This window comes from Hylobates moloch, unplaced genomic scaffold, assembly GCF_009828535.3.
Source record: "Hylobates moloch isolate HMO894 unplaced genomic scaffold, HMol_V3 SCAFFOLD_24, whole genome shotgun sequence".
NCBI classification, from domain to species: Eukaryota; Metazoa; Chordata; class Mammalia; order Primates; family Hylobatidae; genus Hylobates; species Hylobates moloch.
In genome coordinates this window covers 7,792,824-7,819,456 of record NW_026652299.1, presented here as the reverse complement: position 1 = coordinate 7,819,456, position 26,633 = coordinate 7,792,824, and the positions used below count along the sequence as shown (strand labels likewise).

The window sequence follows — 26,633 nt, the reverse complement described above, 5'->3', positions numbered from 1 at the left end:
AACCATAATTAGAAGTAACATCAATTCTCATCTCAGAAACATATCTAAATTAATAAAAAAGGACAGCAAAGAGAGAAATGCATTTGACTAAGATCATGATAAATTATTTCCTTCAACAGGACACAGGGACTATGAGTATACATCTGAGTAAGAACAAACCTTAAACATTTTGTTTCTCTGTTTCTGAATTTTCCCTTCTTTTGTTTAACCAACAAATGATGCCAGGCCAAATAATGCTGAAATAGCTAATTAGTTGCATAGCCAATAAAGACGATAGAAGGGGGGGAAAGCTTACATAATTTGTAATAGTTACTGCTGTGCTACCTTAGAATTTTTTGGAATGACTGACTGAGTAAAAAATAAATAAATGAAAACCTTCCTGGGTAATCTAGAAAAGCTATTGGATCTCATTCACTTAGGATTTCACATAAGAGTTTAAAAAGCGATTTCAATGGACTGTTTCAAAATGACTTAACACCTGGATTATGGTGGAGGGGCAGGTTAAAAAATAATCTACAGGGATCTTACTTCTGGATTTGTTTTTCCATAATAACTTAGAAATTACTTCGGTTTTAACTAGTTTGAGCTTTTCTTCCCAACCATTACCACTCTTCTGTTAAAATGCATTATTCTATTTTAACAAAATCTTGAAGGATTTGTATTTACAATGCCTATAAAGGCGTTTCATAAAAGAAAACAAACCAAGAAACCATAGGCTTTGTAAAAGCAATGCTGATCACATGACCGTGTCTATCTGTCATTCGATAAACTGAATTCTTCCCAGGAAGAGAGACATAACCTCAACTGGACTTGCTGAGCAGGTGATGGTCAATTACCAAACAGCCACCCTATAATTCATTAACATTAAGTAACATTGACTAAGTACCCCTAATTGCCAGGCACTCTGGTTAGATGCATGGAAAAAATTCCCCCTAAACAAAAAAAAGTTTCTGTCTCTATCCTGAAAAACCTTAGAACCTAAAACAAATGCCACCACTGAAAACATGAAATGAGTAGGGCTAGGACTAGGCATGTGGAAAGTACAAAGTTCTGATACATGTTTATGTGGTACACTGGACTGCACAGTGCCTTTGGTGCGAGGACATTTACAGTCAGGGGGATTAACACTTCACCAGAATTTAAATCAGGGAAGATGTCTGCGGAAGGCAGAGGACTACAAGGCATCACTAGAGGAAATATAATGATGACTACCATCATGGAAAGGCAGGTAACACCACACATTGAGAGAAACAGGAGGAATATTAGCCTTAAAAAAAAAAGTAGAAAAGAGTAGGCTAATTAAAGAGAAGTTAGGTCTACTAGGATGGTGTGGAAAAAGGCTTAGTGACTGGAAAGGAGAAATATATTTAAATTCACACACAATCATGTATATAACATAAAAATATATAGCAAAGAAACAGATGATCTACCAATCCACCTATGCACCTGTCCATCCATCCATTCATCCCTCCATCCGTATCACCTAGCTATCTACTTCCCAACTCACCCACCCCTGACTATGATGTTAAGTGAAGTCTGGTGTAAGAATTTGATCAAAAGAATGGTGACAGAGGATGCAAAGGCAGATGTGGGTCCTGAGCAGTTGAAGATGACTGTCATAAGCATACCATAATGAAACAGCGTCTTTTGCAACAATCAGTATGTTTACAAAACGAATCATGCTTAGTGAACTTTTTAACCATGTTGGGCAGGAAAAGGGTAACAAGAGCTTTAGTTTATGATATTCTATTATAATAATACCAAGATTGTGACTGCTATAGGTAGAAGTTCTTTATGCTGACATGGTGTGTTAAAATGTTAAAAACAATCCAAGAGGCAATGAGAAACTAAATGTTGAATCTGTATTTATTTTCCATATGTTCAATGATTTGGAAAATAGTCAGCAAGGCACCAAAAATGGAATTTTGGAAATTATAAATGGGATTCTGGTGAGGCCCTTTCTTTGGCCATGGATTTCTTAGTATCTACTTTCTTACCACTAATTCAAAATCCTGAAATAGATTCCCATAGATTAATCTAATAGTGCTATGTTCGAGGATAAAATAAAACTATAAGCCATATAGCACATGGTAATTTTAGCCAGATATTTGATTATAATTTTTCCCAAAAATTCTAGTAAAATTCTTTAGAGAGCTTTTTGTTTTTTAAATGCCAGAATTCATTTTCTTTAAAGATAAAATTCTTTAAAGACAAAAACCAACCAAATAAACTAACCAACAAATTTCCCAAGACACTCTAGGCATGAAAAATGTAACTAAAAACTTATCACCAAATTGAGAATGACTATAAATAATTAGAACCTTATTATTTTATGTGAGCTTTGACTGTCTAATTGATGGATAAACACAGAACTGGTTGGATGATCCCTTTCAAAGAGCTATTGGTCATTATTCCTAGTCAATCTGAGAACTAGCTACTTATAATAGTTATAAGGAGTATTTGTCTTATAACCTTATAAGGGTTACTTAACTGTGAAAATGAATAGTGCTAATGGAAAGCATCTATGGAATCATCTTTTTTAGAGATCGGAACACGTAAGATGGATTCTCACAGGTGTGAGGAAGTTTTGGTGGAGTATGCTGAAAAGCAGATGGCCAGAGCACGTGAACATCTTTTCCAGAACCATTATTCTGTGACGATCATTCTTCTCTTAGAAAAACAGATTTACACATAACATTGAAATAGAACAAAGAAAATCAGTGTCCAAAAATTAGCACTTTGCCCTTCTGTTCACAGCCTAGCATGGCACCTGAAGACTGATTTCCAAAAGTATTATCCACCCCACACCATCCTCTGTCCTTCCCAAAGTATTCTATTATAAGGTAATGACCAGTAAAGCCTGAAAGATTTAAGATGGTTTACTCACCATACTTTTCCTAAGTTATTTCAGCAATGAGAAAACCAATGTAAGTTTATTCTGGCCTGAAAAGCATATCATTCAATCATCCAAAACACATCCTTTCAGAAGACTAGTCATTGATTGTGTTTTTGAAGTTATATTTTTAAACCTCAGAGAGTCAAAGGGTGAAACAGAGTAATTTATTTTAGTATCAAGTAATAAAGCATAATTTTCCATTTTATATCAATCATATATTTTGTTAGAAATCGCCAAAGTTTCTTAAAATATAGATGTCAAAGTTGTTCAATATTATGGTACATGTTTTACTTCAGTGACTCATCTAAGTACGTTTCAAAACTGCTTTTAGTTCTCAATGATTGGATTTCTTCCTTTCTGAATTCACACTCTTTATATCAACTTTGCATAAATTGATTTATCATTATTTTATGGAAAATGCTGCAAATACCATATAGCTCATAAAAAGTCATTCTACTTTAAGTGAAGAGCTCTGATAATTTCCCTATATCCCAAGTGATGAGGTCATGGTAGAACTTAAAAACTATAGCTACTCTAACAATTTCAAACTTTTTAACATGCCTCACGGCCCACTCTTTATTTTTCTTAACAAGAATGCATCCAATTACGGGCCGATTACAGGGGTTTTATGATCAGAGCAGAATTTATTATATCATAGATCTGTATCCTAGGGCTTCCTAGCTACTTAGCCCACGTTGAGGCAAATTGTGTTTGGTCTGAGAGAGTTGACTTATATAAGATAAACACTTGTTCACTGTCAAGTTTTAAGCCAAAAAAAAAAAAAAAACGTTAATATTCAGGGAAAAAAAAATTTAGTCTATGAGAACTACAAATTAGGCAATTCCAATGGCTGGTGGCAGCCATATTTACATACGTCACATCGGTTCCATTTGACAGTAGTTTTCAAAGAGTAGTCTGAATTCCTGGGTGTATTCAAGACTTTTTCAAGGAGGCTGCAAAGTGAAACTATTTTCATAAGGATACTAAAGATGTAATTTGCCTTTTTCACTGTGTTGACATAGGCCCTCACGTGCAAAAACAATAGTGAATAGAGCTGCTGTTGTCTTAACACAATTCACGGCAATGGCACAAACAAGTCTGTTTTATTTAAGCACGTCGTTGAAGAAGCAGTAAAATTTATTAATTTTATTTAAGTTCATCCCCTCGATAGGTATCTTTTAATAATCTATGTAATAAAATGAGAAACACACATGCATACCAAGATGCAACAGCTGTCCTGAGAAAAAGTATTTGTATGCTTGTTTGAGTTGTTAGCTAAACTAGTTGTCTTTTCATGAAACAGTGAGTTTATTTCAAAGAACAACTGATAGATAAACCACAGTTAATCAGACTTTGCTATTTGGCAGGCATTTTCTCAAACATGAACCATGTGGACTTGTCACTCAAGGAAAAATAAGTTATAGTATTTGTTGCAATGATAAATTTAAGCTTTTAAGGGAACATTAGAATTTTGAAAAAATTGCATTTATACTCTTAGCTTGACAGCTTCCCATTACTCAAAAATGTCTCTTTATGAGATCAATGGTGATATTAACAAATATGATTTTTTGAAATTGTGTAATGAATTGTGTTAACATTTAGAAGATCTTCAGTTTGGTGAACCTGTATTTCCCAAATCACCAATGCATGATGCTACAAAATCCATTCAAACTGCATGTAACGGAGCATGAAGAAATCATTTACGTGGTTTCATACTCCACATTACAGCAAACCTTTAAGGAACTCCTACTTGTCAAGTTTTGGTATAGTATCAAAGAAGAATATCTACCATAATCTGAAGAAATCATTAAACACTCAACTTTTCCAGCTATATTTCTTTGTGAGGCAGAATTTCTTCATAAACTTCTACCAAAAGAAGATATTGCAATAAATTAAACACTTAAGCAGTTATAAGAATCCAAATATCTTCTACTTAGACATTATAGACTTTTTAAAATGTAATGTTGCTATTCTCACTGATTTTTTTGGGAAAACATAGTTAATTTTCATAAAAATACATTATGTTAACATATATTTGGTTCTTTATTGTTATTTTAAAACACTCTAATGTAATTTTAAAACTTTTTCCTCAGTTTTAATTCCTAATACAGTAAACATTGATAGCTATAATCCCAACAAACAAGAGCTCTTTGGTATCCCAATAATTTTTAAGAGTATGAAGGGGTCTTGAGACCAGAGTTTGAGAACTGTGGCCTTGAGAGAGTGATCTTTCAATATAGTCTAAACTTGTTTTTTTTGGTCCTTCCAGCAGTGTGTCTTTTATGCCCGTTATAATAATTATTAGAGAATGCTTACATAAAGGTTGGAACCTGGATTAATATTACAACATTTGTATAACATTTGGAAAGAAAATAGTTAAAAAAAACAAAAACAAAAACAAGCAGTGCCAATTGCAGCCTGTTTTTTACAGGTCTTTCTCTATAAGTCATTTCTACTAACCGTGCCTTGCTATAGATGTTTATAACAAAACATTAAAGACTGGGTAGAAAGGAGAAAACAAATTACTCTGCAGAGAACCCAGCAACTCTGCTAAAATACTGTCAGTTATTTATCTACTGTCAGCAGATGTTGCACACTATAATCCTTGACAAGCTCAGTTTGAGAAAGAATGAGGAGAGGGGCAAGCATTGCATTTAAGGGCCTGTTCTCATGCACAGACATTTTAACACAGATTTAAAGCCAGAATGTGTCTTCTAGAAAATGTCACTTTTGATTTTGATACATATTCTAGCAAGTAGGCTCTACATTTGGTTGACTTAGTACGAGATATGTTAGAGGCTGACACTATATTTTAGACCATTCATGATCCCAGTGTGGAACTAACACAATGAGGTCAGCATCACTTCATTTTTAGAGTTGGCTACTGCAACTGCATGATTTCATGGGCATATTTTTTTATGATAAAGAGGAGGGTTTTATTTTTGTTTTGTTAGGCAAGGTAATGACAAGATCTAAGAATCCAATTGCCCTCTCCAGTGTTCCTTTCTCCTTCAGGTTTACATGGAAACAATCATCAATGCCTTCTCTCTGGTAAAGATACGTGGCCAAGGTGAAAATGCAACAGACTTCCTGCTTCTAAAGAGCTTCCTGCAAGCTACTGTAAAGAAAACCCCCCTTTTCAAGTAGGGGGTTAAAGCAGCTCAAAATGCTGACAAGAATATGTGAAGTACAAGGATGGGGGAGGCTCAAACTAAGGGGGTTGAACAAGAAACACAACCCTGGTCATTCGTAGTAGAAACCATAGTTTCCTTCTGAATACCATTCATTTTGACTGGTCAATTATATGATTCCCACCCATATGATCAGGGGTCTAAATACATGTGTGCTTGTAGCTGGGGATGTTTGATGAATGCTGAACCAGAATCTTAATTTTCTAATTCATATTCACCAATTAAAAATAAACTGTATTTTTATGAGCAAATTTACATAAATCAGATGATAAACCATCTACCACTAAAGGGTAGGAGTTCAGCTCACAACATTTGCATAAATTCTCCTAAAGAAAATATAGGCGTTTTAGATTTTCATTGAAGAGTCTTGCTGCGATGGAACTCTAATGGGCTTAGAACAGTAAATTTTGAAGAAACTGATTGCTACCCCTGTAGCTAGTAAATGTCTGCCTAGACCCAGTGGCATTTGAAAAAAGTGTTTTATCATAAAATTATCCCAGCAGAGTCCATTCTGCAAGATAACATCATCATCATCATCATCAGTACTCCATGCAGGACCCAACAGCTCTGGCACAATATTGCCAGTCATTTATCTGTTGTCAGCACAGGTTACACACTGTAATCCTTGACTGCCTCGGAATTAGAATGTCTTTGATGTCCCCACAAGAGTTTTTTGCCCGAAGGCTTTACCAATGCTCGGCGGCTCAGTGTTTATTCCTCGTAATCTTCCTCTCATCTCCAGGCTAGCAGTGACAGATGGTTATGGGCACACAATAGTATTAAGAGTTTGATATTTTTTTTATGCTGTGCTCTCTGTACAACAAATAGCTATCAGACGCGGGCCAGAGAGCTGACATGGCTCGCTTAGGTAATGGCAAACAAACAGCTCGGGTTGATGCTTTCTGTCATTTCCCCTTCTAACCCTGCTTGTTTTCATTGTATACTCTCAAAGGTAAACTATATTAACCTTATAGACTGTTATTAAAAAGATATATCTATATGAGCATAAAGTGCTTTTCTTTTCTCTTTTTCTTACTCTTTTGATTATGAAAGTAATACTGCTGACATATTGAACAAATATCGAATGTCAACATAAATTTTTAGTGTGTGATAATATCCCCCTTCATATAGCCGTGTGTCAGGCGGGAACCTGCGGATGATGCATAGCAGTAAATAACCCAAACAAAATTAGTTCTCTTGTCAGCTTCTACCTTGTATGTCCCCAGGCGTCAGTAAAATTGACTGCACGCTAGATTTTCAAAATTAGCCCTAATGTTAGCTATGTGTCTGGCAACCTCCAAGTTTCCAATGTTCTACTATATTACCCGTAAGGATGAATGTGTTACTTTTATATTTTGGCATTTACTCTTGCTGATGCGGCTTTTTTCCCTCTTCTCCAAATTAAAAATAATTTAGCTTTAACAATAAGAATGTGCACAAACATAATGCTGCATCTCTTTAAGCAACTAACTTTAGGCAATTAAATTAAATTAAAGCAAAAATATACAAAGGAAGAGAGGGAATTATTCAATTTAATATTGTTAATTTTATTAACATAGCTCTGTCTTATTTTGTGCAAAGTATTGAATAACATGGTTTTCACTCTTTCCTCCATATTGCTGTTTTGTAAAAATAGACTAGAAATTATTTAATTTAACATTTTCATGATAACCTGGAACCAACTTTTAGAACTGCTTTTCTTGCAATAAATGGTACTTCAGAGACAACCAAAGGTTAATGGAATAAAAGAAAAAGCTTTTCAGTAGGGGGTAAATGATGACATCTATTTTACCTTGAAACAGGTTAATCTCATCTAGACCCACTGCATTTTAAAATCACATCAAAGAATACTGAACTCTGTCATATTCGAAGTAAAATATGATTTAAATATACCTGTTACTACCTTAGAAAGGCTATGCTGGAAGTGTGAAGTTGCACAAACAAATTCAAAAACACATTCCACATCAACTTTCAATCCCTACATTTTATGTTCATACATTTAGAATTAAAGATGAAAATCCCTTTAGGTACCAGATGCTGCAGATCAACTGGGAGAGCTTCTAGAGTTTTAATGTGCTGGAAGGCAAATCCTCAGCAAAGGCGCTTTGCCCGGCCGGTGTGGTGCGCTTATTACTTCACCTGCAAACGGTTGCTCTCAGAAAATCGGACCTAATGATCAGCCTAGCATCTCTGCAATAAAGAGCCCATAATCTGTGGGGGAAGTGAACTCTAATCAGGCCACATGCAGATTAAACTAACTGGGAGGAATAAAAACTAGATTAAAATGTTCATGCCTAATACCAGAAGATTATCAGGACATTTTACCTCTTTAAATCCTAATTTATAGGGGCCAGGGTTAAGTTTGAGTTTTTATTTGGTGAGATTACATGCTGCAGTTGATTTTCCTCTGTTTAGAAAAGACTTGGCTAGAAAGAATTTTGCTTAGCACAATACAGAGGCATCTGAGTGAAGGGAATGGTTTCAAATGTACTGATATACATCTTACGACAAGTAAAATGAAGCCACCCTGTCGAAACTGGTCAAAGTAGTAAATAATGGAAATTATTCTTGCTTTATGGTAATATTGCTGTATCAGTGTGTATATATGAAATAGTTTTGTGATAACTGTGTGAGTGTGTGCATAAAATGGAATCTGATTCTTATATTTTGAAACTTTTTGAACAAGACTTGATATGCTAGAAGTGCCTACCCACTACTGTTAGTTGAGCAAATCACTGCAAATAATTACCTGTAATTCAAAATTAATCTAAGCACATGACCATTAATGTGAAGATATTTAGTAGTACCACCTTGGCAGATCATTAGTAATACCACCACATTAAAATAATCTTTTTCTAAAGCAATAAGAACAGCAAATTATTATGTCAATCAACAGAATATATTTGCTTTTACCAGTTCTACAACTCCTACTAAATTGGCATGCCTTGACTTACCACCTGTGAGGCCAGACAATGTGTAGCAGTCTTTGCTGATTATCAACTCCACCCAAAATGTCACAGGGATCAACAGTCAGATTTTGTTTATTTTCACCATGATGAGGGCTTGAATTATCTGACGAGGTGGACTTTTTCAAGTCTGACTCCTGTCTTAATGAGTTACCCAAATATTCTTGTCGTGCAGTATCAAGGCCACAGTGTGTATCAGACTCTGAATTAAAATTCTTCAATAAATCCTCCGAATCTCTCTGCTCCGGCTGAAAAGGAAGGGCCATGGACAGAACCACACCGCCATTTCCTTTAAGGCCGAGCATCTTCTTTAAATGGGTTGTTTTGTGCTTGGGCATGAATCTGTTACAAAAAAAGAATGCAATATACTTTTAGTGGAAAAAAATATGTAAAATTTGTCCTTTACCTTCCTGTAAGGACATAATGATTATATATAAAACTGAGAAAAAATAAAGATGTTATACAAAAATTCCAGAAAAAGTGCAAAAAGTAGTAGCCACTAAGAGAAGTTCAAAAGTTTGAAATTGGACTGGGCTGTCTTTGAATAGTTTCCAAAGAGTTTCTATGGCTATACAACTTGCACTGCACATACCATAAAACATAAGATTACAGAGATGGTTTATCACTCTTCCCTCACTCATCCTTCTGGATTTCCATTTTGTGTTTTCCAATCACCACATGGCCCAGTGCTTATTTTCAGGCCATACTTGTTCATTAACCTACAAAAATGTTTGAAACTTCCTTGATTAACACTGGCCATTTCTGCTCATGACTGTTCTGTATTCCTGGGCATCTGAATATACTTTGTATTAAATTGACTTGGCTAATGCTTCCTGAAATATATTTTAATATCTTTTTTATTATCATTTCTCTCCTATCTTTTCATGACACTTTATCACACAGAGTTCAATAGCCGTTACTTATTGATAGAGAATCAAAATAAAATGAAACCTTAAAAAATTATAGCTTAAAACCTGTAAGCCACATAATACAAATAGAGTGGCTACCCTCAAGGAGCTCACCATCTATGGAAAGCAAACCATTAGTGCTTAGAGCAGAGTGGGAGACAGACACATGAACAGCCAACTAACCTACGCTGAAACATACTATACATACAATGGCCATTCCAATTTTTTTTTTAATGGAGGAGAAGAAGAGATTAATGCTGACTTGGGGCCCAATAAAGGCTTAAAGGTTTTAGGTAAAGCATTTTGCAAGACAGAGTCAGGGAAGCTCTGGAGTCAGAGAACATGTGATCAAAGGAAAAAGGGGTAAAGAAATACAACTCCTCAGGAAACAACATGCAACCCAAAGAGTCTGGGATGCAGGTCCGGATGTAAGGTCTAGAGGGGTAGACTGGGCCAGACTATCAAGTGCTTTCTCAGAGTTCCTGGGCCCCATCCAGAAACTTGGCCTCTTCCCTGAATTGTTGTGTAGGGGAAGAAATGGGTTTCAGAGGTAGGTGAAAAAGAAAAACCATGGAAGGAGAGCAGAAGGGAACATGTGGAAGAGTAGAAAGAGAATTCAAGAGAGTAATATCACATTATTGAAATGAATCAAGAACCCTCAAAGAATGTGTAAAATGGGGCATAAAACACTGCAGAGGTGCTACAAAGCAGAAACAAGAAGCTTTTGGCCTTGTCACATCATAGGTCACTGGCTACTCTGACAGGCCACTCTCTGCTCCTGCTGAAAGAGTGGTGTGGGCGGAAATCAGACTGCAGGAGGCTAGGGTTTGTGTATGAAAGAGAGAGGCAGAGAAAAGGAGTTAGAGAGAAGGGAGGGGAAGGCAAGGTTGGACTTTTAAAAATGAGGCACATGGGCACGGTGTTATTCACTTGGGAATACTTGCTAGGGAAGGAAGCAGGATCCTGAAGAAATAGAAAGATCTTGTAAGATGGAAGGAGAAAAACATCACAACATGTGTGATCACGGTGTAGGGGAAAGCAAGCAGGATCTTGTAAAGATAGTGAACCTAGCTTTCTTGCAAAGAGAAAAATGAAGCTGAAAAAACAAAACAGCTTTAGGTGGCAGGTGTAGAATCTAAGGAGTTGCCTCATTAAAGCATTAGGTCAGTTCATCTATTTCAGTGAGGTGAACAGAGGTGGAGATGGACTTTCAGAAACTCACTGAGGCCTCAGGACAGTCACCGTGGGGACAGGGAGAGGGCATTCAAAAGGGCTGAAAGCAAGGGCTGATAGGCAACACTCAGAAACAATGGAGGAGTCACAGGAGCTAGAAACAAAGTCTTCGGCTGTAGGACCCTATGTACATTCCAGAACCAGAAAGCTTGTTTTGTGGGCTTCTGTGTTTGTTTCACAAAGATCTTTAAATTTCTATTCTAATTTCAAATACCTTGAGGAAACTCAAACAAATACATAAGAACTCCCCAAGTAATAAATAGATGATTGTATACAGAAAGACAAAACACAAAGAATGGTACTAACCCCTTAAATATGCCCTAATAAAATAGTAAATTTAGTCCTTGATTTAAAATGGAAAGAAACCTGGGCATTTACAGATTATAGTTTCAAACCGCATAGGCCCCAAATTACTGTGGGAACCAATCAACTTCTTCTGGAAACAAATTCAAAATACTGACGAGATTCTAGAAACTAAAACATAACATAAAAAATTGCCACTGATCATCAGAAAAGGTAAAAAAATAGAATGACTATGACACTATCTTCAATTCTCCTAAAGAAATGGAACAAATGGTAAGAGAAGGAACATCTGTACATATCTGGAGAACAATAAAGCAAGTGAAGTAACCTATTTGTTTATGTCAGATAAAGAGTGCCAGGCAAGCTTAATAAGGATTTTAACAGAATCACACACTTAGCTCATGAAGGATTCACCAAAAAAAAAAAAAAAAAAAAAAAAAAATCAATGGGATTCAAACAACACATCTTCATTTTAGAAAACAGTATCATGACCCATCTTACTCATAAAATTCGTTTATATTGGCCAACATGTGAGCAAAATTGCAAATTAAAAGAGATGGGAGATTGGCTAAAGGGTTGTAAACAACAGGAACTGGTAACTGACAAGGAATTTAGCTGTGGGCAAGGTGTGAGGCCTGCTTTTATTCAACACCTTCCCTAAATGTTCTCAAGGATGAATAGAATCCCATGTTAAGACAAGTTGCAGATGACTGACTTGATAGGTGGTAGTAAATAGGGACATGGAAAGATGCAGAATATAAATAGGGGCAGTAACCAAAACAGCTTACAAATCTCACAAAATTGAAACAAATCAAAATAAACCTTGAATGCAAGTAGGGCACAGAGAAAACACCATTTAGACCATCCTGAATTGGACAAGATGAGCAAGAGCTGATTTGATTCAGCAAACTGATGCCATTTAGTTCTGGATCTTGCTGCACAGGGAAGGAAGACACTAAGTCTGTCAGGATAGAACCCTGTGCAAGTGCTGATGTCATCTGGGGCACCTGAGAACTGTATATGTTTGAAAATTAGAGTGTTTAGAAGAGCAATAGTAATAATTAAGGCAATGGAAGAATTGATTTATGAGGACAGATTAAAGGAGCTAACTATGAATAGCCTGGTTAAGTGACAAACAGAAGGGTACATAATAGGAGTCTCCAAGGAAAAGGAATAATTATTTAGCTTGGTACAAGGGGGTATAACTAGGAGTAACGGGATGAAATTAAGAATGGGAAAATTTAAGCTGAATTTCAAGAAAAACTCCCTGATGGTGTAATTTATTAGCTCATGGAATCAATTCCCTATGGAAATGCTACAGCTAGGAAAACCTAATAATAGAACTGGACAAGCCACCAACAAATAATATAGATAACAATCCGGTACTTGAAAGGAGGTAGTTACAAGCTAGGGTTTCCTTGTTTATAATATCTTTTCATATTTTTCTTACAATCTATTCATTATAGTGATTGTCACCAAAAGAAGTATTTAGGCAATTAGCCAAATCTAACAGGATATTTCCTTTAGTTGGGGAAAGTTAAAAACACTTTAGTTTTCATACACTCTGAGGTAAGAAAGAAGGCAGAAGCTGAAACATTTTTGTACTACTTTGTTACAATAAAGCTAGTCTTGAATTAGGCTGAACAAATGTATTAATAATTCTAAAAACAAAAAACCAACCACATCCACCATTCCACACAATCTATTCTGATTCTCTGTGCCATGAAACTCATATTTTCATAGACATGTATAATATAAACAATTTATTGCCATAATAGAAATCAAGAAAACTTTATTTCAGCTTTTCTAAATGTAGCTCTATGGTCAATTACTTCACATCAATACCAAGATCAAATAGGCATAATACTAACAAGCAGTTTGCTTAATAATAGTCACCACACTAATTAACCCATCCAGAACATTCTTAATCAGACACTATTTATAATGTACAGTTAAGAGAAGCCTGGCAATAAACTGTTCTATGCTAGTAGAAAAAAGAAAATAATACCTTACTGATGGGGTGAAACTGGCTTTTCTATAGAACTGGACAGAATGTTTGTGCTGTCCTGGCATTAATTCAATGATGTAACTATGGAAATAGGCACATGTCTGAACACTTCCTTTCTCTTTCCCAGTTCCAACTCTGGTGGAGGTGCTAATGAGAAGAGAAAAGGTCCCGAGGTAAGAAGTGAAAGAGAGAAAAGAAAGGGTCAGAAGAAAAACAGTAATCCACATATGTCAGGTTTCCCATTTAATAATTTCCCCATTTTTCTTAAATAAATTCTACTGTCCATCTTACAGAATGCTTCTTCCTGTTTCCAAATCTCTTAGAAACTCCATCAGAACCTACTTCTATCTTTAGAAATATTCGGATTGCCGTAATTGTTTCCAATCTGTTATTAGCCATGGGATCTCCACCCCCAACTCCTTCCCGACCAATAGCCAATATGTGAAGCAGAAACAGAGCCCCTCTCCTGCTGCCCATCCCCTCAGACTCCTTTCCTTCCCACCTCTGCCCGCCAGTATGGTTCCAGAGGCATTGCCACAAAACCCCAGTACTATGTTAGGCAATGTTTAAAGACATAGCTGGAACAAGCACTTTCTAGATCTAAATGCATACCCCTCACCACAGTCCCCATGTCCAAACACAACCTAAGATCGACCTATAGGAATAACCAAAGGCCTTTGCCTTTTTCATATCAGCCAGGAAAAGACTAGATTTGAGAGCAGTTTTAAATGCCACTAAGATTGATGGTAAGCAAAAGAAGTGCTCTGGGCAACTTAGCTTATTTCTGCCATAGTCAAGAGGCTAGAGTACTTGCAGTTGACTCACAGAGGTAGTCAAAAGGCAGGCAATAAGGTTAACACAAAACAAGTCAACTTTGGACATTCATGTTGATTCATGTGCCGTCGAAGAGAACATCATGGCTGAAACACATGCCATGGTGGAATACACTCCTCACAACTGTCTTTTTGAGAGATTTTAATAAAAAGTACTTACTATGGTAAGTTCAGCCTACAGAATCTCATAAACAAATGCCCAAGGGTAAAAGTCCACATGACAGAGATTATTAGTCATCTTGTTTCTCAAAACACATTTAGAAGATAGCAGGTGAAAATTAATTAATTAGTGTATGATTAAAGGAAAAGAGAGAGCATGTGTAACTGATAAAAGATTATTCCGTATTTGAGCCAGTGAAGAGATATGAGGGTGTTAGTAACTGGAATAAGGAAACTGGCCTACATATGGGGCAGACAAGGAGAGAGGGAGTTGATGAAGCTCAGCGTGTCTCACGTTCTAGCTCAGGTTTGGGGGAGGGAGGAGTAGTAGAGCCACAGTGTTGTATCCCTCAGGCTGGTGTTTCACAGGTGTGTTTTGTGCAACACTGATTCCATGGGACACATGTAGATGTTGCACCTGAGATGGTTTTGTGGGAAAACAAGTTTGGAAAATGCTAAGTTAAATAAAGTTAAACATTTCTTTACTATAAACTTCCCAAAGTACATGTTACTGTATATTATAAATATGTTCATTCATTAACTCATTCATTCAGTAAGTACCTATTGACTACCTAATATGTGATGGGGATGTGATCATTGTTTCCCAAGCTTACTGGAGTAAGAAACCTGTCCGCCTCCTCCTCACCCACCCCTGCAGGACACAGCTTAAGTATTAATGGTCAGCAAAGGATACTCTGGGAAATACTACTTGAGGCCCTAGGAGGTGCACAGCCAGAGTCTGAGAAGCACGGGGCAGCCAGATGGGCGGTGGCATATTTTATATAATAGAGATTGCAAAAGGAATGAGAAATACATTTACGTGGGAAAATGATGAAACCCAAACTTGAAGCCATACACCAATGTGACATTCAGTAGACAAAAGGATGTCTAAAAGAAAGCAGGAGAACCAGTGAAAAAGTGACAGAAGATACGGTTCAAGGCTAATATGGATGACAGCAGAAAAAATATCAACAGTTTTTATCAAAATGATTTCTGTAGATTCCTGGATAGAAACCAAATTGAGGAGAAGGAAAATAGAAATTAAAATAAATAACTTTTCCAAAACTAACTGGGAAGGCACACTGAGGCAGTTCAGCGATCTAAGGCCTTGGGTGATTTACAACAAAAACTATTCCTTGTTGCCAAACAATGTGTTGGAAATTAATTATAAAATTAACATTTTTAGAATCTAGCCACATAAGCAAATATCAAAGATAATTAAAAAATCATGCTAGCCCACATGTGTCCAATATATCACTTATATCATGAGCAGATTTATATAACCTATAAAGTATAAAATTTAAAATTCTGATATGGCATTCTCATGCGTACACAGACACCCCCATTCCTCCATCACACTATCTTCACTAAATAATGGAATCAAAAGCAAGGAAACCCATCCCAATTTAAAATGAGATGTCTGGAGACCACAACATTAAACAGAAAGACACACTTATCCTTGGCTGGTCGGCTGCAGTATGGCTGCATGCTCTTCTTTACTGGTAATGGCTAACAGCTAATATTCATAAAATAGGTGGCACATGTCTATGAAGGATGTTTCAGTAAGGAACTCTGGCAGAACATTATTTAAATAAACTTGAATCACAGAAGAGCCAATCATGATGCACGCTGCACAAATGCTCTGAGGGAATACCCACTAGCCCCACCGCGGCTGTGAGGCTATGTTGTTAAGTATTCAATGCCTGGTGCCTGAAATTTTGCTTCTCATGGTACAAACTTTTAAAGCCAACATGAAATATTGACAGCATTCTGTGAGAGGATACTGAGCAAGACTATCTTGCTTGAACTATGAAGAATCTGCGATAAGATAGGAAAAACAGGATCCACAGAGACTAACTCTAAGTCAAAATTAACAAGCAAACCCTACTTATTGGCCTGAGTAATACATGCTGAAATGGAAAGAAAATTTGTAGTTATCAGACTGACCTCATTAGCCATGTCTGGTCCCAGGGATACGACACTCAGCGAAGACAGCATCTTCCATTGAAAAGAGAATCTTCCATTCTTAAAAAGAGAAGCTTTAGCTTTCTCTTCTCTGCTTTAAAAGGTGCATCATTTCCTGATGTCTGTCCTTTCAATAGCTGGGATATATATGGGCTGTTATAAGGAAAAGATGGTTCTATTTCCAGCAGCCTATTCTTTTATATTTTTATTTCCCACTACCATTTCTAAGAGTCATTTTTGAAGATCTAAGACTTTCCAGATAACCTTATTTATACCATTTGCTTATATGGCCTCTTCTGGCAACACAGTTTATGTGATTAGCATTATTTAACTTAAATAATTATGCCTAAATTCCCCATTCTCTCTTAATTTCAAAGTGTTTAGATTGTATACATTGCTAATTTAACTGCCTACTAGTATGAGCAGTTTGTCTTATTCAATTTTATAAAATCCCTTTAGGATATATTCCTCCCACGCAGAAAATTTAAGGTCCTTATGAATGTATGAGAATAAGAAAAGCTACCTTACATGTTGCCAGAACAAATGTTTATCAAACCCAGAGCCATCCTTGCTAACATATGTACACTCACTTCTCACGATCCCCACTCCCCCCTAAAAAGAGCTCTCTAAGAACAACAACAAAACTCTCTCGTTTACACAAGGTTTACTCTAGTAATTCAACACAGTTTGGCAGAGCCCTAGGCTAAACTGAAAACAGGAAATCTTTATTTTCCTACCTCCACTTTAAAGCATTCTCCGCCCACTGGTGGTCAATTTCCTAAGGTCTTTATACTACTTTCTCAGTGCCCAGGTAACTCCCCATACCCACCCTCCCCTCACCCACCACTGCCACTATGGGTCTCCTTGCAGCCTGTCTTGAAACTATGTCCCATTTTGGATCCAGCTCTGAATCATGCTGGGCTCTCTGTTATTGGTCTTGTTGGAAACTAATCTTGAATTGTTACAATGCACTCATCATATTTTGTGCTCAATGCATTACACCTTTCAACAGAGGCAATACCTTAATTCAACGGAAGTAATCACAAATGGGATATGTTCAGGTACCACAGTAAGCCTGTGAGGAAGATTATTTTGGGGGACAGGTAAAGAAATCTCTGTGAAGCACCTCAAGTTACTCCACTCAAGCAACAGGTTATGTTGAAGTGGTGAGAATCCAGGCTGTGTCGGTACAGAGGATTGCACTGGCACTTCCTCAATTTTGGAGTTTATTCAAATCAGTTAATTTCTCTGAACCTCAGTTTTCTAATCTGTAAAACAGGATAGTAATATCTGTGCTTGTAAATTTCTTGAGAGCATTAAAAAGGAGAACAGGTGTCGGGCGTGACGTGTAGTAGAAGCTGACTAAATCTAAGTAAACTTGCCGTTCCTTGCTCCCCTACATGATGTCCATATTTAAGCCACGTTGGGTAACACTACATTCCCTAGTCAGTAATTGACCGACTCACTGCGTTGACTCAGTTAGCAAATATTCATTCAAAAAATATTTAAGATCCTTCTACGTGCAAGAGGTTGTGTCTGCACAATGAAGCTTTTAGTACGTATAGTGACATTTCATACGTACTGATTTTGGTCTGTTAACCCCCCAAATTGTAAATTACCCATATAATCTTTAAGCTAAACTGTGTTTACTAAACTATGTTATCTTTATCACTCAAATGACCTAACTTTTTTCAAACTTAATAATTTGTTCATCATTTTTTCTATTTGAAACTCAGAAGCCAAGTTTCAAAAGCTTCTATTTATTCACCTCACTTAATATGATGATAGTATAGAACAATAAAATATTTTCCCAATATGGATCTGAAGTTATCTCTTCCAAGCAAGAGGAAGTAGCTGTTTCCCACGTACATTTGCTCTTTCTGTGTAAGAATGTACCCTGTTCACAAGTGTTCTCATTACCTTTGGAATCAAATGTCTCCTATAACATCAATAAAGCATTGATGGAAACCCAATCACGTGTTCTATTCCATGATATTTTAGGGGAAGCCATCATTTGGAGGTTGAAAATAGGATGGGAAAATGTACTGCTGTTGAAGAAAGGATTGCTTTCTTCTTTTCAAACAAATATAAGAATTCCCCTAGGACAGTGTTTCCAATTACAGAGTCTCCTTTGGAATATGACATGATTTTACTGAATACTATGGCAGAAAAAGGGCAATGGGACAACACTATGATGGGTCAAATTTCCTGAACAGAGTATCAGAAAAGTAACGGAGAGGAGACACTATATTTATGTTGATAGTGACAAAAATATACTATTTTGAGAGATGAACAAGCTATCAAAACTGATGAGAAAATTTAGGGAATAAAAAGGAGAAAACGTATGTGAACTTTATTCTAAAGCCAAATGTTACTTTTTTTTTTTTTTTGAGACAGAGTCTCGCTCTGTCGCCAGGCTGGATGGAGCACAGTGGCACGATCCCGGCTCGCTGCAACTTCTGCCTCCTGGGTCCAAGCAATTCTCCTGCCTCAGCCTCCCGAGTAGCTGGGATTACAGGCATGCACCACCACGTCCAGCTAATTTTTGTATTTTTAGTAGAGATGGGGTTTCACCATGTTGGCCAGGATGGTCTCGATCTCTTGACCTTATGATCCACCCGCCTCGGCCTCCCAAAGTGCTGGGATTACAGGTGTGAACCACTGTGCCTGGCCCAAATGTTACTTTTTTAAAAATTAAAATGAATAAAAAAATTTAAAGATTTGTGTTTCAGAAAAGGAGTTTCTCTTTAAAATTTGGTTGTGAATAAAGTCATTTAATTTTTCTAAACCTGAGTTTTCTCATCTGTACAGTAAGAATGAAGCTAGTCCTGGACTTCTCACAGAGGTAAGGATTAAGCATCTAATCAAGTCTAGTGATTATCTTATTGTTATGAGGCAAAATGGCATAAAGGGGTCTAGGCATATTGACTGGTGGTAAATTAAGGGCTCTGTCACTTTTTAGCTGACCTGAGAAAAGTCTTTTCCATAAGAATCAGTTATGTCATCTGTAAAATGGGGATAATAGTAACACTGCCTTGCCGAATTATGTTTCCATGTTGCTTGGCACATATTTAGAACTCAGTTATTACTGACCATTATTTTTTATTATTGATAATAGTGGTGAAGGTCATCATTGCATTTAATCGTTACTAGAGAAACATTCAACATTCTAAAAACTCTAGTCCAAGACTCCATTGGCCCTTTCATAATTGAGCCTATTTGATAAACTAGAGACCCATGCTTTCTTCAAGACGTATTTTTCTTATTAGTTCTTATACTTTAGCTGTCCACTTAAGGCAGGTACTTTTAATGTTATCTTCTTTTCTTTTGTATATTAATCAAAGAATTGTACTCATGCCTAGAGATACATTAATTGTAAAAAGGTCCAATGTTATTAATTAAACTAATATATTCCTCCATTTCTATTATGTCTTTCCTATGATACTGTTTTCCACCTTTTACTTTTCCTTGTCTTTACTTACATTCCTTCATTTTTCTGAGAGATTCTGTCATTTTCCTTCTTAAAACTGCATAAACCAGGAAAATAAAACCAGGAAATTTAAAACTTCAGTTTCCAGATCTGAAGCATGAACAGATGGACTTAAAAAATCTAGTCTTTTTTTCTTTTTCATTTGCCTATCCACAACCTGAATATATCAAAATTACCAGCAAAGCCAACTTTCAACATAACCACCTTTTTTTTTTCTTTTGGCTCCCACGTTAAATGTTAGGACACTAAGTATTGATTCAATTCAAATTGATTATATTGCTATCTAATTTTTAAGCCACAGAAACTGACCTCATCCAGAATTAATCTTGGAAGACATAATTTTGTTAATTTTACATCTGAAATAAAACCTTTAAGTATACAAAATGAGGTACAAACACTTCTACTTACTTCAGCTTTTCTACACGTTTTAGTATTTCTTAGCTTGGAAAAAGGGAGTAAAAGTAAAACAGATGGAGAAATTTGAAATATCTGACTTGCTGGGCCATTACTCATTACTACAATATAAGCAAGGCTTGAAGGCAAAGACAGCAAATACTCAGCGAAAACACTGAGTGAAAAAGATTCAGAGAAAGAAACAGTCATTCCTCACTCAACAAAAATTAGAGTGCCTATTATGTGCCAGGTAAATTAGCTAAGATGTCCTCATGGAACACATAATGTGGTAGGTGCTTCACTCAGGAAAGAATTAGGTGCTACAAGATGAGAACCCAGCCCTAGAAAGGGAGTTAGTGCCAGGGAAGGCTCTCTAGAGAAGCTGATCTTAAGCTGTGACCTCCATGATAACTAGAAGTTAGCCAGGTATGGGAGCAAGAGCTGGGATGTGCTAAGAGTAACAGCATGTGCATAAAGCCCAGGGCAAGAGAGAATATGGTCCAGAGATAAAAATCGAAATATGGCCAGAGCACTGCCTGGGCAGAGATAGATGGGAAGGTGTGGGGAGGGGAGGGACAAAAAATGAGGCCTGAAAAGTAGGCAGGGAGAGGCCTTTCTGCCCTTAATGATACAAGTGAGGGGTCAGATTGGGTCTGAATAAACATTTCAGACACGGCTTGAATGGACTGGGGCAAACATGCTAGAGCAAACACCAATGTTCAATCCTCCCTTGCCTTTTCAATTCCTACTAAAATAATGGCAGAGAATTTATTTAAAAGGCATAGGCTTACAAGGATAAAATGAAAAACTGGGAAGGACTGCAATGGAAAAGAACGTGAACCAAATTTCAGAAGATGGAAAGCAGATGGATGAGTGGTGGTCGAGCAGAGAGGGGGAGGCAGAATGTGTCCATAAGCATGCAGGTTTTTTTGTGTGCGTGCGTATGTAGTTTTAGCCAAGAAGAAGGTTGCGTGTTCCACAGAAACTCTGAAAGGCTCAGGAATTTATCAGTCCAGGTTCCTCTACATAGAGGTACACTTGTGGAGTGACACTGAAAACAGAAGAATTGATAGTGATTTTACATAGAGAGAAATCAAACCCCTTGATAACTTCTCTAAGCCCATGCAGCTCCCGCTTCAACAGCAGAAAGGATGCTTCCTAACTTGAGGGGTTAAACCAGAGACCAGGGGAGGCCAAAGGCAAGGGTGAGTGAAGTGAAAGTACACGCATTCATTGGTGATGTTTCTCCAGAAACTTTCACCTATTTGGCTCCCAGATAGCTGGAGATTCCCCTTCTAGGAAATTATAAGAACCTTTCTCTGGAAACTAACTAAACTGACTTAGTGAAACTGAAATGTGGGGATGCCACAACAAAATAATTGAATTTGTTTGTTCATTCCATGAGAAAGGTCACCAGTCAACAAGCCCTGTCTCTGAACAGAGAACTTCTAATCATCTGTCACAGTCTTGCTCTCTGATATCAAGGGACAGCCAGGAACCAGCAGACATTTTAAGGAAAACTCGTAACATGAAACAAACAAGACAAAGCATAAGAAAGGAACTTGTGATATGGAAGTGCTGGAAAGGGAAGAGCATGGTCCCTTTAAATGATAGGGAATGGGGGAAGGGAAGTGCTGGGTAGGGGAGGGTGGGCTCCCTGGCTAGGGCTCCACCCCCATGGACCTAGGTGAAGACAGGCATTGCTTGCCTAAATGTTGCACTTCCCAAGACACCCTCTCCTGCCATGCCCCCATCCTGTGCCTATAAAAACCCTGAGACCCCAGCAGGCAGACATACAGGCGGCTGAATATTGAGAGAAGCACATCAGGGGAGGAATACACGGGTGGCTGGACATCCAGAGGAACACACCGACAGGCACCGGGTATGATCCAATTCTTCTGGTACACCAAGGAAAGATACAGGATACAGAAAGCCCTCTGTCCTTGCAACAAGGTAGAGGTTTAATTGAGCTGGTTAAGACAAGGTGCCCATAGACAGCAAAAGTAAAAGAGCACCCTGTAACACATGCCCACTGGGGCTTCAGCTGTAAACATTCACCCCTAGATACTGCCATGGGGTCAGAGTCCCACAGTCTCCCGTATGCTCCCCTAGAGGTTTGAGCAGTGGGGCACTGAAGAAGCAAGTCACACCCCCATCGCACACCCTGGGAGGGGAACAAGGGAACTTTCCCTGTTCCACTTGGAAGAAACTGAGACAATGTAGAGAACAGAAGAAAACTTACAAAAAAATCCTATAGAAATATCCACATTGATAATTGCATCCATGGCAGAAAAGACAAATGCAGTAAGAAAGGACATCCAAGAACAAGAAAGAGTGCTTGCAATTAAAAATGTAACTAAAAATAATAATAATAAATAATCAATGGAAGGGCTGAACGATGAAGTGGAGAAAATCTTGTAGAAAGCAGAACAAAAACAAAAACAAAAATAAGGAGGATGGGAAAAGAGATAAAATAAGGTCAATTTAAGAGTTGAAGAAAGTGAATACCGAGAAAATAGTGTGGGAAGAAAATCAAAGAAAAAAATATAAGAAATTTATTTGTATTGACTAATTGAGTTCCTAGAATAATAAAGGAACCAAAATTCAATCCAAGTAGAATCATTATAGAATTTCAGAATACCAGAGGCAAACCAGAAAGTCCTAATACCTTTCAGGTGAGGGAGCAAGGGAAGTCACATGCAAGGAGTCAGAAAAAGACTGCTGTCAGATTTCTCAGGAGGAAGTTTAAAAAGCAGAAAAAAATGGAACATGACCTCAAACTTTTGAAATAAACGATTTTTAAATAAGAGTTCAATACTTGGTCAAATATCAATCAAATGTGAGGTAGGCTAGAGGCATTTTCAGGCAATCAAGTCTCTTACGTACCCTTTTTCTTGAGAAGATACTGGTGGATGTGCTCCCTACAAGAAAAAAGTAAACCAAGGAAGAGAAAGACACAGAATCCAGGACATAGTTGACCCAAGGGCCCAAAGAGCAAATAGAACAAACAGGAGCAAGAGAATTGAGGCCTCCAGAAGGCAGAGTCCAAGAAAAAAAACGGAAATGATAGGTTTCCTAATGTGGCCAACACTGAGCAGATGAATTAGTGACAGTGACAGAGCTTGGGAATGGATTTGTTGATAGTGACACAGAAACCAAGCAAATAAACCCAATGTAATAATTAGCTCCAGGAAAAAATGAAGAGTTGTTTGGGAAAGGAAATCTAATCATAGAACACAATGAGGCTCAGCAGGGAACACTTTTTACATAGTAATAATGCTGTAAACACAGAATATTTAACCAAAAGTTGAGATATAGTCATATTGGAAAAATAGGGTGAGGGAAAATGTGCGTGTGCATCCATGCTTATAAAAGAGAGCTAACTCAATCATTTCCAAAGGCAGGAAAGTCAATAGATCTCTCACATTTAAAAAAATCAAGAAATAGCAAGATAAGAAATTACTACAATTTTGTCAGAGCATAGCCTCTGAGGAAGGTATGGGGCAGGGGGGTAGGGAGGACTGAGGAAGAAGATTTTGCTTTTAATTACAAACCTTTTGTTGTACTCTCTAATGTTTTAAAACTAAATACATGAATTATCTTGGGGATTCATTATTTTTGTAATCTCTGGAAATACTGTGCAAAAATCTCTTTGAATATTGCCTCTTAAAATTTTTTCTAATTTTTCCATCTGGAACTCCTATTAGACATATGTTGGATTCTCATCTTTTAAGATCTTAATATCTCTTTTCTATTTTCTTTTTTTAAAATTTATATATATATATATGATGGGGTCTTGCTTTGTTGCCCAGGCTGGAGTGCAGTGGCATGCTCACAGCTCAATGAAGCCTCCAATTTCTAGGCACAAGCAATTCTCTTGCCTCAGTCTCCCAAGTAGCTGGGACTGCAGACTCATGCCACTATGCCCAATATCTTTCCTATTTTCAATTTCTTCCTCCATTTTGCTACATTCTTTTAAGTTTTTACTATCTAGCTTCTAGGTTGCCAATTCTCATTCTTTCTCTCTCTTTTTTTTTTTTTTTGAGATGGAGTCTTGCTCTGTCGCCCACGCTGGAGTGCAGTGGCATGATCTCGGCTCACTGCATCCTCTGCCTCCCAGGTTCAAGCAATTCTCCTGCCTCAGCCTCCCAAGTAGCTGGGGCTGCAGACTCATGCCACTATGCCCAACATCTTTCCTATTTTCAATTTCTTCCTCCATTTTGCTACATTCTTTTAAGTTCTGCCAATTCTTTTTTTTCTCTCTCTCTTTTTTTTTTTTTTTTTTTTTTTTGAGTGAACTTGTCTGTCCAGGTTGGATCATGGCATGACCTGGTCACTGCAACTCACCTCCAGGTTCAACAATCCTGCCTCACCTCCAATACTGGACTACAGATCATCCAATATGTACACTATTTTTGTATTTTATAGAAGGATTCACCATGTTGGCAGGATGGTCTTGATTCTGACCTGGTAATCTCCTTGGCCTCCAAATGTTGGTTACAGGCATGAGAATGTAACCCTATCAATCTCTCTTAATCAATGTGGAGTTAATTTTGATGAATATATATAAAAATTCTATTTAGTCCTTTAAAAAATATGCATTTTTATGGTCTATTTTTTATTTCTATTTTCAATTTATTTCTTATACCATTATTTTAAAACCTACTTTATCTTCTCTATCCAGAAGTCCTAGTATCTGAAGTTCATGAGAGTCTAATCCTATAGGAAGTTGTTAGAGCCAGTTTCTGACCCGCTAAAAGTCAGAAACTTTTGGACTAGAAAATGGATAGGACACGTCGGAAGAGAAGGTTTTGTGAATAGGTGAGGAAGGTGACAAGTTCACTTTTAGGCATTACTCAGCATGACTTGGAAGAGCTATTGATGCACCAAAGTGAGCCAATGGAAAGAGGTTTGAATCCAGGTTTTAACCTTCCTTAAAAAGGAAAAAAAAAAAAAAAGAAGTAGTTTTCTAAAGTCTAAGATATTTACTTAAGGTCTTAGGCAACCTGAGATATTTACAGAGTGCCCATGCAAACTCAAATCTCTGCTCTTACGGGAAAAATAATCAGAAGAAAAATCAGACCTTTTAACATTCTATGGCCAAATTTCCCTCTTCTGAGCTTTAAAAAAATTTTGCATGTTGGTTGTTAAAAGATCACAACAATCCATGGTCTTCTTTCAGAATATAGTGAACATTATTGTGAGGTTCAAAATTATTTGCAAAAGAGTTTTTTACTTTCCACCTTGAAATATTTTTTCTTTGAAAAGTAAGTTCATGAATATGGACAAATACTCTCAGTAGAGAATTAATATGAATTCAGAGTTTGTGTTAATATTATTGTGGGTCATAGCCACAAAGATGTACAAACATCTCTATAAATACTAAAATGGATATAAATGAAAACTATATACCTTTAATCATATAATAAATATTCTAAAAAAGGTATTATTCAATGGAGTTCTCATATAAAATAAAAAAATTTCTTGTAACTTAAAAAGGTAATTACTCCATTATTTAGATGTATTAAGAGTCTGCATGGGCTATCTTAAAGTATAGTGTATATCACCTGAACTGTCAATACATGCTGTATTTTATACACATTTAACACTTCAGTAATGTATGCCAGGGTATAACTGAGTCCTAAGAGTGTCAAAAGCCAGATTATTCTAGAACTAGATATTAGTTTGGGAATACAGACAGCAAATGGCCAGATGGCCCTGCAGTAAACTGCTGAAGGCCATTTAAAACCAATCCATGTGTAGATGTATTCCAACAGAGAATTATGGGCAACAAATCAATGAGATACCAAAAATTGTGTTACAATATCTTTGTTAAGCCAGAAATAACATTCCAATTTTATAGGACTAGAATTAAAACAAATCTTATTCTTTACTTCCCTGTGGTAAATAAATGAGCAAAATCAACTCTGTTGTCTAGCAGGTTTATGGCCCACAGTACATGCTCACTATGCAGTTGCTGAATGAATGAATGCCTTGGTATGATGAAGTGGAAAAGGTTATGTATACACTATTCTATGCTTTTCTGGGTCCTGAATGTTTCTGTATACTGCTGTGTGGTTTGGAAGTTTGAGTATGTTTTATTTAAGTGGTTTGCATATGTGAAATGGAAAGAGGTAAGGTTGGCTGAAGGGTAATTATTTCTTGATGGAAGAATATAAAAAGTACAAACAGATCAGCTATTGCTTAAGCAAACTCAGCTCTTCATTCCTGATCTACAATGCAAATGGTACACAAAATAAGGTTTCATTAAAGAGTGACTGTCACATC

The 26,633-nt window shown here is 36.9% G+C and overlaps 1 protein-coding gene across 13 annotated transcripts in view; it reads right to left on the bottom strand.

Annotated features, from left to right (window-relative positions):
• GTDC1 (glycosyltransferase like domain containing 1) overlaps positions 1 to 26,633 on the bottom strand; it is a 421,645-nt gene that overhangs the window by 54,224 nt on the left and 340,788 nt on the right. For 9 of the 13 annotated variants that reach the window (XM_058434258.1, XM_058434259.1, XM_058434260.1 and 6 more), the window contains 2 exons: positions 13,506 to 13,652; positions 9,042 to 9,395 (listed from right to left, as the gene is read on the bottom strand). The exons of 2 other annotated variants lie outside the window; for them this stretch is intronic. In XM_058434258.1, coding sequence (XP_058290241.1) covers positions 9,042 to 9,395; positions 13,506 to 13,652 — 501 coding nt within the window. The remainder of the gene's footprint in view (positions 1 to 9,041; positions 9,396 to 13,505; positions 13,653 to 26,633) is intronic. 2 more of the 13 variants (XM_058434267.1, XM_058434265.1) reach the window with 1 other exon arrangement.